Source organism: Erpetoichthys calabaricus, chromosome 1 (assembly GCF_900747795.2).
Source record: "Erpetoichthys calabaricus chromosome 1, fErpCal1.3, whole genome shotgun sequence".
NCBI lineage: Eukaryota > Metazoa > Chordata > Cladistia > Polypteriformes > Polypteridae > Erpetoichthys > Erpetoichthys calabaricus.
This window is the reverse complement of record NC_041394.2, coordinates 54,936,060-54,952,075: the sequence shown is the minus strand read 5'-3', so window position 1 is coordinate 54,952,075 and position 16,016 is coordinate 54,936,060. Positions and strand designations below refer to the sequence as shown.

The 16,016-nt window shown below is 34.7% G+C and overlaps 1 protein-coding gene across 1 annotated transcript in view; it reads left to right on the top strand.

The window, feature by feature from the left end:
- The first annotated feature begins 441 nt into the window (after nucleotides 1–441).
- Nucleotides 442–16,016, top strand: part of LOC114650217 (gamma-glutamyl hydrolase) — a 33,914-nt gene continuing 18,339 nt past the window's right edge. The window contains exons 1-5 of the mRNA XM_028799719.2: nucleotides 442–626; nucleotides 6,322–6,436; nucleotides 8,615–8,665; nucleotides 9,693–9,777; nucleotides 12,764–12,902. Of these exons, the coding sequence (XP_028655552.1) occupies nucleotides 545–626; nucleotides 6,322–6,436; nucleotides 8,615–8,665; nucleotides 9,693–9,777; nucleotides 12,764–12,902 (472 nt within the window). The 5' untranslated portion in view covers nucleotides 442–544. The remainder of the gene's footprint in view (nucleotides 627–6,321; nucleotides 6,437–8,614; nucleotides 8,666–9,692; nucleotides 9,778–12,763; nucleotides 12,903–16,016) is intronic.

Below are 16,016 nucleotides of genomic sequence, written 5' to 3'. Positions count from 1 at the left end.
GGTTGATTGTGGATTCACTTATAATCTGCACCAACCACAGTAATAGTAAAGCCTCTTCTACCGTGAATGCCGTGGCTCTTGCCGCTGTGCTGTTTACCACGCTACACGCTACAGAAGTGTCCCCGTTTGGGACTTTGAAAATCTGATCACCCTAGCAAAGGATCAACAACTTTTTCGACAACACTGCGTCACTGTAGGCGCCTCGAGCACTTTAAAATGCCTGTTTGATATCAGTTGCACGCAGCCCATGTCCCACTGGATTTAGAAAACGTGATTGTTCCCTCCTGACCATAAAACGGTACACCTCGCCGGGAAAAGTATTGGCATGTAGGCGAAATTAAGTAAACAAGAACAGAGCCAATCCCAACCCGTACCTTGAGTGCAGACTTCTGCGTGCCGCTTTTAATTTTTTGCTTGTCACGTGAGGGCGGGTTCTGCTTTTCCTTTTGTCATAGTCCCTCCCTGACGCCTCTTAAATACAACTGAAGCTTTTTCCTCCCTTCTTGATTCTTTACATCCTCCCGATAATTTCGGATAGTCTGCCATGTACATCTTTCGAGTTCTGCTCGCGGCGTTACTGGCAGCTGCCACGGGCACAGCGACACTCAATACACGCCCAGTGATTGGTGAGTGGGGTCGAGAAACGGGGCAGTGGTTTTGCAGTCATAAGCCTGCTCGGCGACGTGGTGTTCGCATAGCTTGTTTGGGGTCAGAAGAACACAGCATTTCAGCTTGTACATTTACAAATGAAGCCTTTTACTTGGGCAAACCTAACCGTTCAGCCGCCATAACGCGACAATTGCACTGTATCGTCAGCGAGTAGTGTTATCCAGAATGTACGTAATTCGTGTATCGAACGTGGTGTCGCTGCTGTGATTTATTTAATCAGGTATATATTTAAATGTCTTAACTCTTCACCTTGCAGTTGAAATAGAGTAGTACGTTGGCGCAGTGGTTCGCCGTTTCCTGTCATACGAATCAGTGCAGATGTGTCCCAGAGCAGAAGAGAGGACAGCACTTAAAGTCAAGAACTGCTTTACGTTATGATAACCCATAACGATTTAAACAGCTGCAGCTTTCTAGTTCCTGTTTGAACAGTAGGTTATTCTTGATAACCCCAATTTCCTACTACAGCAACATTCTAAATTGTGCCATTCTGTGCATCTTACCGTGATGGACATGTGTCCGTTCACTGGACTCTAATTCAGTTTCGTTTAATACAGTATGGGTTAGGATGTGGTTCCCATGCTGTGTCAGCATACAGGATTTCAAAGGTTAAAAAATAATGGAAAGAGGTTCAAGTGCAAAATACAAAGCTGGTTAATGTATACTGTAAATAATTAACTTTAATAACAGTGAACAGCAAGGTTAAAAAAAGGTAACATGATAACTTCAAAAACATTTACGCTAAATAGAACTGTTCTGGTGTTACCATTCATTCATTTTGAAATAAAGAATTGCAGGAGCTAGAGCACATCCCAACTGCATCTGTTGAAATGCAGAAATGAGCCTGGATAGTGATAATGCTGTGAGTACATACTGTAGTTTATTTAGTCTCACAATAGCATGTATGACTTTTACAAAGGTGCAAGTTTTCGCTTTCAGGAAATACTGTAAATTAGAATCTCACAAGGATTAAAAAACTAGTACAGATGTCAAGTCAGTCAATGTTCTTACATCTTTATTATAATTCCAGAATCCGAGTGAACAGAAGGAAACATGTCAGCAACAAATGTAATTTATACTGAAACCCCTTTTCACCCTCCTGTATTGTCAACTATGAAGTGACACGACTCAGCTGGAGTTTCAGAATGCTACAAAGATCTTAGATTTGGCAGTTGTTTTATGCAGTTGTAATTATGTACTTCTCACTCTGGAATTACAAAGTTGCATCTGTTGTGGTGAATTTTGAATTGCAATTGGCTAGTCAGTTGTTGGTATTTGTAAGATTTGTATAAACTTTTCAATAGTGTATATAAGGTGTGACCAACACAGTTTATTTTTTTAATGGAAACCCCATTTCTTATCATATAGAGGAAGTGGTAACCACTTTGTTCTCTATGGTAAACCAGGAATGTCCCATAATTATTTTCTTCTCTGTTTCATGTGATAAAGGGAATCATTTTAATTTCAGAAGTATTAACAGAAATGTTGATGTTGAGCAACAAAAATTACATATAAATTAATGCAGTAACATATTTTTGCCCTCCATGTTGACTTGACATATCCTACCCAATCCAGAATTTGCATTGGTTTCTAAGATATAGGTGCTGTTAAGTTGTTTGATATATAATTGTCTCCAGTGTGCTCTGGAATGAGCCTGCTACTTATTTCTGTGTGGAAATTGCACATTCTCTTTGTGTCCGTACAAATACGCTTGTTTTTCTTTAAACTTACTAAAAATGTATGTATTAGGTTCATAGGTGACTTTAAGTTGCCCAAGTATGAGTGTGCATGACTGTGTTGTTAGAGCAATACCACCCTTTCCTGTGTTGGTTCCTTCCTTGTGCTTAATGCTTTAGCTGCTTAAAACCTTCAGTTTAATTAAGAATATCTGAAAATGAATGAATGGAGGAGTATTTGTATACAATAATATTTTTTACCTAAACATAACATGCTAATTATGTTTTAATGAGAAACTTAGTAGTATGTTAGCAGATACATTTTCCAGAAAAATATAAAAAGACTTTTTAAAAAACACGCTTATATTAAGTTAAAAAGTTACTAAAAAGTAAAAAATAAGTCGCTCATACATCACTTGTAAAATAAAAGGTGAGTGCTTTTGCTAATTTAAGAAGTGTTTTTTGAATGTTGATTGATGAAAAGTGCCCACGCTTTTATTTTATGAGTGATGTATGACTTATTTTTTACTTTTTTGTACACTTTTTAACTTAATATAAGTGTGGTTTTTAAAAAGTCTTTTTTTATACATGTATTATTTTCAACTTTTTAGTCTTGGGTTAGTTTTAGTATAATTTTGTAATCAATATTTTAACACTTCCTTTAATATTTCTATCCGTTACCAGCGCCATTTATTGGTGAAATCTTGAACTATTCTTCATATGAAAATTTAATTTCTTAATTAACATAGATTAATTGATTAATTAGTGAAACTGATTATTGATTCATGTATTGTCATCAGAAGTGAGAAAGTGTGCAAAATTTGGACAATAGGAAGTGGGTTAAATATCGATTGCAAGATTTGTACCAGACAACAAACAGGTGAAGTTAAAATAAGTGTGGTAATAATAATAATAAAAAAAATATTTTGACCCCTCATATTACTATTTGACCCTTCATATTAACATAACAGTTCTCTTTGGTTATGTGTATCTGAAATTTGCATACATTTTCATTCATTCTTCAAGATATCTGTAAATTTAGGCAAGATTGTTGATGTTACTTTTTTCAGGTCTTCTTTAACTGCTTCACTTATGGACATTCCCACTTTTATACCTGAGTCATTCCAGTGTACTTGTGATCATCCTGCTAAAGACAGTTTTTTAACCTAGGATTTTGATTTTTAGAATTCAGAAGTTCATTCATTTTCTTGCACTAGTTGCCTCTACTTTGCTTTCTGCATTTTCCTCACAATTCAGATAACACTAAAAAGTTCCCCAGTGTCCGCTGGGTAGAAGTATTTCCACAGTGTGTTACTACCACCACACCATGCTTTGCTGGAAGGACTGTGTTAGGTGGAACATGAGGCAGTATTATGTACCATGCATAAAGCATGACTTAAAAGTTATGTTTTAGCCTCATAGGACCATAAAGCCTTTTCCACATCTTGGTTTGATTGTTCATCACTGGGCAGAAGGACCAAATGTGTTTAATGTTTTTATTGTGAATTGACAGTATATCAAATGATTTCTGTTTTTTCAGTCTGTGATAAAGATTCAAAGCAGCAAAAACTGAAAGTTATTCTGAGGTCAAAGTATTTTTTTTCTATTTTGCAAGATGTATTATCAACTTTTATTCTGCAGCTTTTACGCTTTACACATGTTTCTGGACAACTTTGCTTTTTATCAGTTATCTGAGATACTCTCATTTTTTAAAATGAAGCCCAATTTTTTATTGTACAAACAGGAAACTGGCCAGAGGATAAGGTCTCATTGCAGTACTTGGTGTACACCTGTTTTAATGACTAGCCATTATTAATTTAGTCTATTGAAATATGCTGCCTCATTGCTCCAGAGTCTAGTGTCACTGCCTAGGTGGTGTTTACAAATTCTCCCTGTGTGGAAGACTCAGGTTTTCCTCCCATATCCTAAAGATGTGCCTGTTAGGTTAACTGGCAACTCTAAAGTGGTCCTGTTCAGGTTTGTGTGCATGAATGTACCCATCAATGTACCCAGTATGGAATCATTTACCGGGTTAGCTCTGTCTGTGCTTCATGCTTTTAGGATATGTTTTGACCCTGTGTTTTGGAATTATGATGAGGAAGTTGCTTTTTAAAATGTATATGTATTTTTTGACTTTTGTAAAAAAAAATTTAAGTAAGCACATAAGTGTAACTGAAAGAATAGTAAGACGCTCAAAAAAAGTTCATGTTTTGTTTTTGTTAATTTTTGTAACATATTTTGTGATTTCTGTTAACAATACTGTTTTTGTTAATTTCTTTACTTTTAGTGATCATTTTGTTTTGTAATTATGTTAGTTGTATTTGTTCTCCCTTGCCCCTTTATACTGAGCGAGGGGGCTGTGCTTTCCAGTGCCACAGATGTACAGCTGCTAGAGGCCTTACTTCACATCTTGGAAGCAGCCTGATGAGGCTTTAATTTTCACTTTACTTTTGCTGCTCGGCTTCCCATTTGCAACTCCCTTTTTCTTGTAAGTTTGTTGCTCTTTAGTGGGGTCTTTGGTTTTGGAATTTGCTCTTGTTTTTCTGATTTTAGATTTGTGGATTTTTTGACTAGTTTATATTTGATTGCCTACTACTGTTTAGTGTTTAGTTTTGTGATTTTATAATTTTGCATTTATATTTTTTGGAAAGAGAAGTTTAATACAAGCAGGATTTAAATATGTTATAAAATAGCTAAAATACATTCTTAAGCTTCTATTCATATTTTTTGAGCAGCAGGACAGACAGAATTTAATTTTCATATGCGTTTCTAAACATGGAAGCACCATATGGAAATTAAGATCTATTAGGGTAAGGTCATTCCCACGCAAATATTCTTTGTCCATTATATTCAAAATGTATTGCTGATCTGCATATAAATGTTTTCTATTTAAATAAAGAACAGTACAGTCCTGCATTTCATTTTAGGACTGAGCATAAAGAATGTATTATTTTGTACATTTTCCTTCAAAAGGCTAAATGTAAATGTTAAGTGTAACAAAATGTATAATTTCTTTCTAAAAATGATGACCAGTCCTTATAAGCCACTGCACCTTTAGTTTCAATTGAATTTTTAAAAACACCAATTCCCATGTTTATGCTTTTTCTTGTTTTGCCATTCAACTGCGTCAAAAAGTTTTCAGGGAAAAACAATTATTTTTTTTTTGCAGAATAGGATGGATTAATTTCTCTCAATCATTTTAAAAAATATTTTATTAGAAAAGATACTTTAGGAAGAAAACAAGAAAGTGCATATGGTAGCAACTTAGGTTACCTATTAGTTACCAAACTACTAATTTGCTTTTGGTTAAAAAAGTACTTTAATGGCAGATTCTTAAAAGGCAATTGAATTCAAATGAAGTACAAAATGTATAAATTGAATTATATTCTGTTAAAGCCATGGCAGCATTAACCGGGTTTTCTTATTTCAAAGAGAAATAAATGGCAGAATATTTTAATTTCCATTTGACTTAATACACCACAGAGTTGTGGCAAGCTCTCTATTTAAAAAAAATACAAGGACTAACATCATATTAAGAAACTGAAATAAAAAACAGGAGCCTCTGAAGCTGTAAAGAATCAGGGTATAAAAATATCCAGGAGCAAGGGCATTTCATGAACTGTCATCTTCCTGACATCCCACAAAAATTCACATCCCTGCCCGAGCAGATGTCATTCTGGTCCTGGGCATTCATTGGCCTTCATCATTATTCATACACCAAATGCTCTGAAAGGTCAAAAGAAAAATTGATGCTAGAAGCCTTTCATATTTAGTTCTACTGTAATAGCATTATTGCTGTATCACTGAACTTTTGTTTTTGAAAATTTGTATGGCCTCTGACATATGTATATGACAAACGTCTGTGCTCCATGTAAATATTACACTTTGAGTATAGGTTTAAAAACCCAAAATCTCTCAGAAATGCTACAGTTCCTATTAATACATCTCAAGAACAATTCATTTGCTGTTCCTCTTTTAGGAATTTTGACACAGGAGACGGTAGATGATGACTTGAAGCCCTTTGGAAAAGCCTACATTCCAGCTTCCTATGTAAAGTTTGTGGAATCAGCTGGGTCCAGAGTTGCCCCAATAAAGTGAGTAATACACAGGCTATTGTTGGTGAAACTTTGGGATTCATACCATGATGAAGACAGGTTGCTAGTTGATGAAGATGTATATGTTTTCTTAAAACCGAATGCATGGCGAGAGATTCAACTCCAGAGAACATCTCAGTAGTGCACCTAATGTTATAAATGTCACTTTGTAACTAAAAAAGAAATTAACATACTTGAACAGTCTCAGTATTGATTAGTAATTATGTGAATTTCCCCTTGGGGATTAATAAAGTATCTATCTATCTAAATTAAATTAATGATTTAAATATAAAGAGAATGCTTACATTTAGTTTTGTGGCATTCACCCTTGGACCCATCATCATCACACCCTTGATTAGTTGCATATTAATGACGGAAATGTTGTATTTTCACATAAGCAGAAATGTCTTCAGTACAGTAATCCCTCCTCCATCGCGGGGGTTGCATTCCAGAGCCACCCGCGAAATAAGAAAATCCGCGAAGTAGAAACCATATGTTTATATGGTTATTTTTATATTGTCATGCTTGGGTCACAGATTTGCACAGAAACACAGGAGGTTGTAGAGAGGCAGGAACGTTATTCAAACACTGCAAACAAACATTTGTCTCTTTTTCAAAAGTTTAAACTGTGCTCCATGACAAGACAGAGATGACAGTTCTGTCTCACAATTAAAAGAATGCAAACATATCTTCCTCTTCAAAGGAAACAGAGAGGAAAGCAAACAAATCAATAGGGCTGTTTGTTTTTAAGTATGCGAAGCACCGCCGGTACAAAGCTGTTGAAGGCGGCAGCTCACACCCCCTCCGCCAGGAGCAGGGAGAGAGAGAGAGAGAGAGAGAGAGACAGAGAAAAACAAAGTCAAAAATCAATACGTGCCCTTTGAGCTTTTAAGTATGCGAAGCACCGTGCAGCATGTCGCTTCAGGAAGCAGCTGCACACAGAAGGTAGCAACGTGAAGACAATCTTTCAGCATTTTTAGACGAGCGTCCGTATCGTCTAGGTTTGCGAACAGCCCCCCTGCTCACACCCCCTACGTCAGGATCAGAGAAAGTCAGCGCAAGAGAGAGAGAGAGAGAAAGTAAGTTGGGTAGCTTCTCAGCCATCTGCCAATAGCGTCCCTTGTATGAAATCAACTGGGCAAACCAACTGAGGAAGCATGTACCAGAAATTAAAAGACCCATTGGCCTCAGAAATCCGCGAACCAGCAAAAAATCCGCGATATATATTTAAATATGCTTACATATAAAATCCGCGATAGAGTGAAGCCGCGAAAGGCGAAGCGCGATATAGCGAGGGATCACTGTATTACTAGGATAGTGGCTTTTACATTTACATTTAACATTTCATATATGGATGGGGCATTTGAAACCTACATGGGTGCCTTCAACATGGAGTTTTCATGATCCCACCATGTTTGTGTGGGCTTCCTCCACAGAATACCCATAAACCAATGATACAAAATCAGTTGTTTTTGATATTTCTCTTCATATTTGGCCAATTTAGAGTTCTGTTCTGCACATTTTCTGACATGGAAGAAAACTGGTGTTCCCAGGGGAAAAAACACAAACACACTGAACAAGTAGATTCCATTCAGAAACTGACTGAAACTGTAAGGTAGCAGCTAATGTGCCAAACTCCCTCTAACTGGAAAATGTCAAATTTCATGTATTTCTTGTAGATGCATGCAGTAACTCAGTCCTGGAAAATGAAGTTATAATGTTTTACAGCTTAATTAACTGTCAACTAACAAGGGAGTAAAAATTCTTACAGAACTAGTCCTGTGTTCCTCATGTGGTACCAATCTTTGGTAATTTTCTTAATCAAGTAAAAGACAGACTGCTGGATAAATAGTCTAAATCTGAAAACAGCAATATAATTAAGCATACAATAAAAAACAGGAGTTGTCCTTTGCTTAAATGGTTAACTGGTAAACAAAATGTCAAGAAGTGATACCCAAGGGAGCATTTGTAAATCTTTAATGGAGATGTTGCTTCCCCACAGGTTGTCTAATTATGCAGTATTGATTTCCTTCACTGTTTCAAGGAGAATAAATGACTGCATGGTGCATTCAGGCATTTTCTAACCATAATTAACAGTAAATAACTAGAAAGTTAAAAAAGTATAGTTTTATAAAATATCAACATTATTGTTGTACAAAACTTTGTATTTTCTTGCAGATTGAATTTGACATATGTGGAATATAAAGAAATTTTCAATTCCATTAATGGGTAAGAGATGTACAATTTGATATATTTGTTTGCATATTGATATTTTAAATTTTTTCAGTTGGATGACCATTTTTTATCAACTGTTGCGTTTAATTCTGAAAAATATTCAGAGAGACCGTGAATATTGTGGTTACTGTTGCCTGACAATTTTTTAAGAAGTGTTTAACTTGATCTATACTTGAAAATAACAAGGCTGAGTGAAAAAAAGCCAAATGTTTTTGACTATTGCTATTTTTGCAGAAAGCAGCTATTTCGCCCTTTCTGTACATGCAGTATTTTCCAAGTATTTTGTGTACAGTACTGTCATTGTAAATGCTACACATTACTGTCTGTTTGCTGCCACCTAGTGTATGTCAGTACAAAATATCATTGTGTTGCTGATTCCCAAAGTATATTTGACAATGTAGTATTTCAGTTAGATGTGCAAAGAATATACATAGAAAAATTGTAGAAAACTCCATAATTATTAACATGTTTATTTACTGTATAAAATTAATATATGAAAATACATTCCTTTGTAAACTGTGTTAATTCCTTGCAAATTTTTTTCTGGAGCAAGCCCATGTGAATGTCCATGAGAACATCATGGATTCCTTGTCTGTTTTTCTGTATTTGAAATATCGCTCTGAGCTTTATTTCTCCTTCTTTTAAGCATTACTTTAATTTGGAATTGCAGCCTTTTAAACCTGAATGGAAATTTTATTGAATTTTAAATAGCCCCAGTATGAGAAGCGGTGGGTTTGTGAGTGAGTGTGCCCCATAATCTCTTACAACTGTAAGAGAGCTGTGAGTTACTAAGAATTTCAATAATACAGTGGTACTTTACATGCTTTGCCTGCTGTGTCTTATTAGATTGATTCTCCTTGTGCTATATGTCGTGTGGAATCTTAATATGCAAACACATTTATACCTTTTTGAAAAATGAATTGAGGTACAAGCTCATGCTGGTATGCTAGTATAAATTTTATCACGTATGAATTTGATATGATGTTGATTTTGTATTTTTTATCATTTCTTATTATTTCAGTTTGATGCTAATTGGTGGTTCAGTCAACTTACAGACTTCAGATTTTGCCAAAGCAGCAAACATTTTCTATAAACTTGCATTGCAGGTATAGTATTTAATAGTTTAAATAAATACTATATAAGTAAATAGAATTAAAATCACTGCCAGTATATACCTGTCATCAGTAATCAATCCATTCATATTTTGGACCTGTTAATGACCGGTTTAGGAATTCTGAACATCTACAAACAACGCTTCTCCATTCCATCAGATCCTGGGACAAGATAGCATCTTTACAATGTAGTTTCAGAAAATTTTTAGTAAAGGACATTCCTATAGTTTTGTCATAATAATTGTTTGTTAATAAAGAATGTTTTGTACAGTTACAACCATTTTTTTAAATTAATAAACTTTAGTTGTAGTATACAGTATATGTTACTCAATCCAGGTGTAAAACTATTGAGAAATGTTGGTACTCTTTACATTGAAAGTAGTAAAAATTGTGTGTTGACACCACTATATGAGAATGGTAGTAGAGTGCAACATTCTTGAAAGTACAGCAATATATAACAATAAGTAAGCAAACAAAGTAACTAGTTTTGTCTATAATATGTTAATAAACAATAGAGAATAAGATTAAACTGAGTATAGAAACATTGTTATTTAATTGTTAACATATTACAAGATAAATCTGCTGAAGTATTTAATTTGTTAATAATTGTTTCAAGTCTGAAATCTCTTCAAAATGTAAACCAAGAAAATTTCCAGGTTAACGATATCAAAAATTCATTTGTGCTTGCTTATACATGTATATTAGAACAATTCATTGACGATTGGTAGCTCACATATATAACAGTGCCAGGTAATGGAATTGAGATCATGAATATCATACATGCCTGACCTGGCAACTGCCAGACTGACTTTCCCAGAATATTTGACCATCTTTGCACTTTCAATTACAGTGTTGTGTGTTTATCTTTCTGCCCTTTTAGCATGTTTTTATAGTACAAGTCTTCTTCATTTGACATATCATCAAAACTCTAAAAAAGATAAAGTTAAGCTAAACTCTTACACATTTTAGATTTAATTTAGGGTCACTGTCCACAGATACTGGGTTTTACAGTACTGTATATATGCTTTTTACTTAGATATAGTATCTCTTTATGATGATCAAAAGTGTGCTTATTTACAACACACAGATTATATGGCTGCTTCAGAAAGTTTGAACCTTTTTTTAAAACTTGACTGGACAGACCTTTGTAAGTAGTTTCCATGTTCATTCCTCAAGAAACTCTTCCACTGCAGTCCATTTGAATAATTGGTAAATCTAAATATACCTGCTGTAAGCAAGTATGTTGCTTCCTGTGACCATGAATAGAAGAAACTTTTAGGACAAACTACTAACTGATGTAGTTGAAACAGAAATTTTGACACCTTTAAAAAGCATCTGTAGAAGATGTTGGGATTGCCAGGCTAGTAGCTAGCCAAATGAGCTTGATAGACTTAATAGTCTCCCCTTGTTTGTCAAACTTGTTATTTTCATAATAACAGATAGATTAATATATTTACATACATATGTGAGCGGCACAATGGCACAGTGGTAGTGCTGCTGCCTCCCAGTAAGGAGACCAGGGTTTGCATTCCAGATCCTCCCTGCTTGGAGTTACATGTTCTCACCATGTCTGTATGGGTCTCCTCCAGGTATTCCAGTTTCCTCCCATGGTCCAAAGACATGCAAATCGGTGATGCTAAATTGGCCCTAATGTGTGGTTGGGGTGTGTGAGTGTGTGTGTATGTGTTCGCCATGCGTTGAACTGGCACCCTGTCCAGGGTTTGTTCCTGCCTTGTGCCCTATGCTAGCTGGGATCAGCTCCAGCACTCCTTGCAACCCTGTTTAGGACTAAGCTGTTTAGAAAATAACTGACCGACTGATTGAAATACATGTGTGGTCCATTGTAATAAATGCTACATCCATCCATAATCGAACCTACGTCATCCAGTTCAAGAACCAGGATAGTTTTATGCACAGGGTAGGATCTAACCCTGCACTGGTGCCAGTCCATTGGAAGGATATTTAATGACACTATGCTATTACCACAAGTCCACCTTTGGGACTTGGGGACAAGAGGCCCTCTTTATCTCCTACTTAATTGAACCAAAACAATTAATACTTGAAACTGTGTACATTGTTAAGTTCGGGAATAGATGGTCTCTAAAACTGAAATTATTGATTCCAATTGATTTCAGTGTTATAGGTCAATCAGAAAAAAGTATCATAACTACACACAACTAAGCCCATGTAATAATAATAATAATAATATTTATTTGTATAGCACATTTTCATACAAAAAAGTAGCTCAAAGTGCTTTACATAATGAAGAACAGTAAATGTAAATAATGCTTTAACATTCCCATTTAAATTATCTTCTCTGATAGTACTAATTAAAGCACTGATTCTCATCAGTGGTTTTGGGTAGCTGTAGCATTTGAAAGGTTTCATGTTATCTGGTCTAATGAAACTAAATCCTTCGTTTTATTGAACTTCTTGCATAATTAAATTCCTTACTTTCCCTAATTATGTTCTTATCCTGCAGATTCAAAATCAATGATAACATTATAATTATATGAATTCTCCAGATATATTTGTGAAAGCTGTTGCTTAATGATAGAAAGCAAGTTGGATAACTTTTTTAAAATGCTTGACGGAAGGTGATAAAAAGCTTTATTTATTTTGCCAAAAGAGATTATTTTAGAAGTAAAATTGCCTGTTTGGTAGGTAAGTTAAAATACTCTAAATTTAATAGTTTTCCAGTGGAAATGACGAAAGGGCAAATCTTCATGGGGGACAAGCTCATACCCTGTGATATACTGTTAGAATCTGAGTTCAAAGTGCTAAACTTAATGACCTTTGTTATCTAATTCAATTGGTCTCCACAGCTGTAAAGCCCTGGTGCATTTCAGGAGGACTATTTGAAGGACTATTTAATCTGATTGATGTGTTTATAATGTCACTCTAGATGAAGGTTGGAGCTGGTTGCTGTAACTTCCTGATTTTCTAATGGTAATGGTTTTATTTGTCTTATGCTCCCCAGGCCAATGACAAAGGGGACTATTTCCCAATTTGGGGAACTTGCCTTGGTTTTCAACTTTTGACTGTACTTGTAGCAGGTGAAAACCTACTGACTTATACTCCAATGGAAAACAAATCAGTGCCTCTCAATTTTTCTCAAGGTAAGGATGAAAAGTATAATACCACCAAAGAAACTAAGAGTCCTTAGCAGTTTTGCAGTACAGTAGTATCATCTGCTTGTGCCATCCTTGAGTTTGAAAAAAAATACCAACAATTTATATATTTACAGTATTTCGGAATCTCTTATTTTTCTATCAACACATATACAAAGAACGAAAAAAGAGGAATTTGTTTCTAACACCAAAGAAAACAGTAAACATGTTTGTTCCTTGTGCAGTTTACAGTGTACCTGTCTAACTTCTGAGAAGGTTTATCTGCTTACTCACCTCCACCAAACTTAGTTCAGAGTTCTTTCCTCTGTAGCAGGTAATTATTTCTTGATTCTTAATCCACCTCTAAATCTTCTGATCTATAATTAGGAGAAGCCATTTATTCGCTTATTTAGAAATTTAGATGTCACTTCTTATGGGAGGTATTTTCTGCAAAAAAGGAAATGAAAATTAAAATCATAAAATGAAAATGCAGTCTGTTTTTTATTTTTTTTAATTTTATTTATTTTATTGTAATCATACAAAATCAATCCATTTTTACAAAAAATAGGATTGAAAAACAAGTCGACCCCCACCCCTGAGAGAGAGAGCATGGCCTACGGGGTAAAACTTAAATTGATGAATTTAATAGGCCAGTAGAGATGAATGGAGAGGAAAAAGAAACACAGAGATAATTACTTCCTCTGTGCTTTAAGAGCTTATTCCAAAATTTTATTGATTATATTCTGCCAGGTTTTAAAAAAATTCTGTACAGATCCTCTAACTGAATATTTGATTTTTTCCAATTTCAAATAGTATAAAACATCGGTTACCCACAAATGCACTCTCTGTTTTGCAATTTCATTTTCAAAGTCTACACTGAAGATTGCTGCAAAAATTACAAATAAAATGAAATAACACCATTTGCAATTTCATTTTCAATGTGTACGTGCAAGAATTTTGCAAAAATTAAAAATAAAATGAAAGAACAACATTCCCAATTTCATTTTAGCCTGAACAGCAATGAAGCTGCAAAAATGAAAAGTAAAACATAAATAAGCACTGGCGCCACCTGCTGCTCATTGACCCAGCCCCGCCCATTGACCCATGCTATTTGCACGTTAAGAGCTTGAAAAAGAAAATGCAAAGTGGAAAATGAAAATTCAAAGAGCAGCAGGTGGCACCAGTGCTTATTTGCATTTTACTTTTCATTTTTGCAGTGTCATTGCTGCTCATGCTTTTCTTTCATTTTATATTTCATTTTTGCAGCATTATTACATGTAGACTTTGAAAATGAAATTACAAAAGAGGGATTGCATTTTCATTTTATGATTTTAATTCTCATTTCCTTTTTTGCAGAAAACACCTCCCATATACTTCTGAGTCAAGGCAGGATGAATTTAATTAATTTCAAGATATATTAAAATATGTAGAGGCTACCAGGTTATATCGCCCTTTAAAGGCTCAAGTCCACATTGTACCTCCGTGTTGTAAGTTGGATTTGGAATCTTTTTGTTCCATTCTAGCTGTCTTTCTTGCAATGAATGTTTTTTTTATATGCTTATATTATTTTTTACATATTATTGTTATTTTTATGTGATGTCATCATGTCTCCACTTTGTGGCTTGTTTTTTTTTCATCCATTTCATGATTATTCTGGATCATTTTCTGATGGGTGCTGCCATTTTGTTTTGAGCAATGATGTGGCTGTGTAGTGTAATGTCATCACACAGTGGCTATTTAAAATAGTGGATACTAATTTGAGATCCATGATTTTGGATTAATTTTAAAAGAAACAAATATTGTTTTCAGGTTGTTCAATTAAGGAAACAAATAAAATTCTGACAGATCTTGTTTGATCATTTTTCATCGATTCATAATTTTAAACTTGATGCTTATCTCTCAGTACAGTTTTTGGTTTAGCCCAGTACTTGCTGTCATTTACTGGTCCTTTACTGAAATAGTTAATAGGGTATGCTAAACTTTCCCTGTATCCGTAATATCCTGATTTTTGATATAATTTTAAACTGCTACTTATTACTAATCTATTTTGTCACCAGCAGGCCTCTAGCTTTCCACTTTGCACTTTCCACTTTGTTTATATACAATCTGACATTTGATTGGTTCTTGAAATTGCAAGACCAGCATTGTTTCATTCCCCAGCATTGCCCTTCCATAGAAACTGCAGACCAAATGAAAAGACTAAACAACATTTCAGAAAGTAGGCCCTGACCTTGCCTAGAACACCTTTATGGGTTCATACAATAGTTCTCAATTTCACTTGCTTTTTTGGAGTTATTTTCTTATCTGTGTTGATACTACTTGAAATAATAACTGCAAAATGAGACAATAAGAGAAAGCATGTGTCTGTCTTATGCAAACTTATCTTATAGTATCCAAGAAACTAAGAAGGTAGCTTACTTGCTTATCAGACATCTACTATACAATAAAACAGAGTATGTTTCATTTGACTCTCACCTCTTAAGATTGGCAGATTATTGCTGTAAACAGGTCTTTTATACTTTTACTCTTACAGTTCATTTTTAATTAGGTAGTTTGGTTTTCCTTCCAGTATATAACTAGAAATATGAAGCTACAAAGGCTTTATTGCTTTATTGTCTGCAGTATAAATGTTATCTAAAAGGAGTATTTCCTAAAAGTATTCATGAAACTTTGGTTCTGTCATTTGTTTTAGCTTTTGAAAATGGCTCAGTAGAGGAAGAGCACCCCCAGTGACAATGAAATATGTTTGGTCTTAAACATTGGTATTATTTACTGATTTCCATTATTAATTGACTTCCTTTTCTAAAACAATTAAAGGGTAATAACTAAATGAGGAAATTAAAATTACACTAAAAATGGAAGATAGTGTATTGGTTTTCTGCATACCTCTTTTAGAGAAGTAAAGCATACACTTTTGTGCATTTTAGACTTCACAAGTAAACAAAGACTAGGTCATGTAACTGGGTAAGCAATTCAATTAACTGCAGGATTTGACGTCTAAAGTTTTTGCAACAAAAACCAGCAGCCACAAGAGTACTTAGGGAGCCGGTCGTAATATTCCTCAATTAGATCAGGTCTCCAGGTTACCCCCGGCCTACCATACGCTCATGACAGCTTGAATCC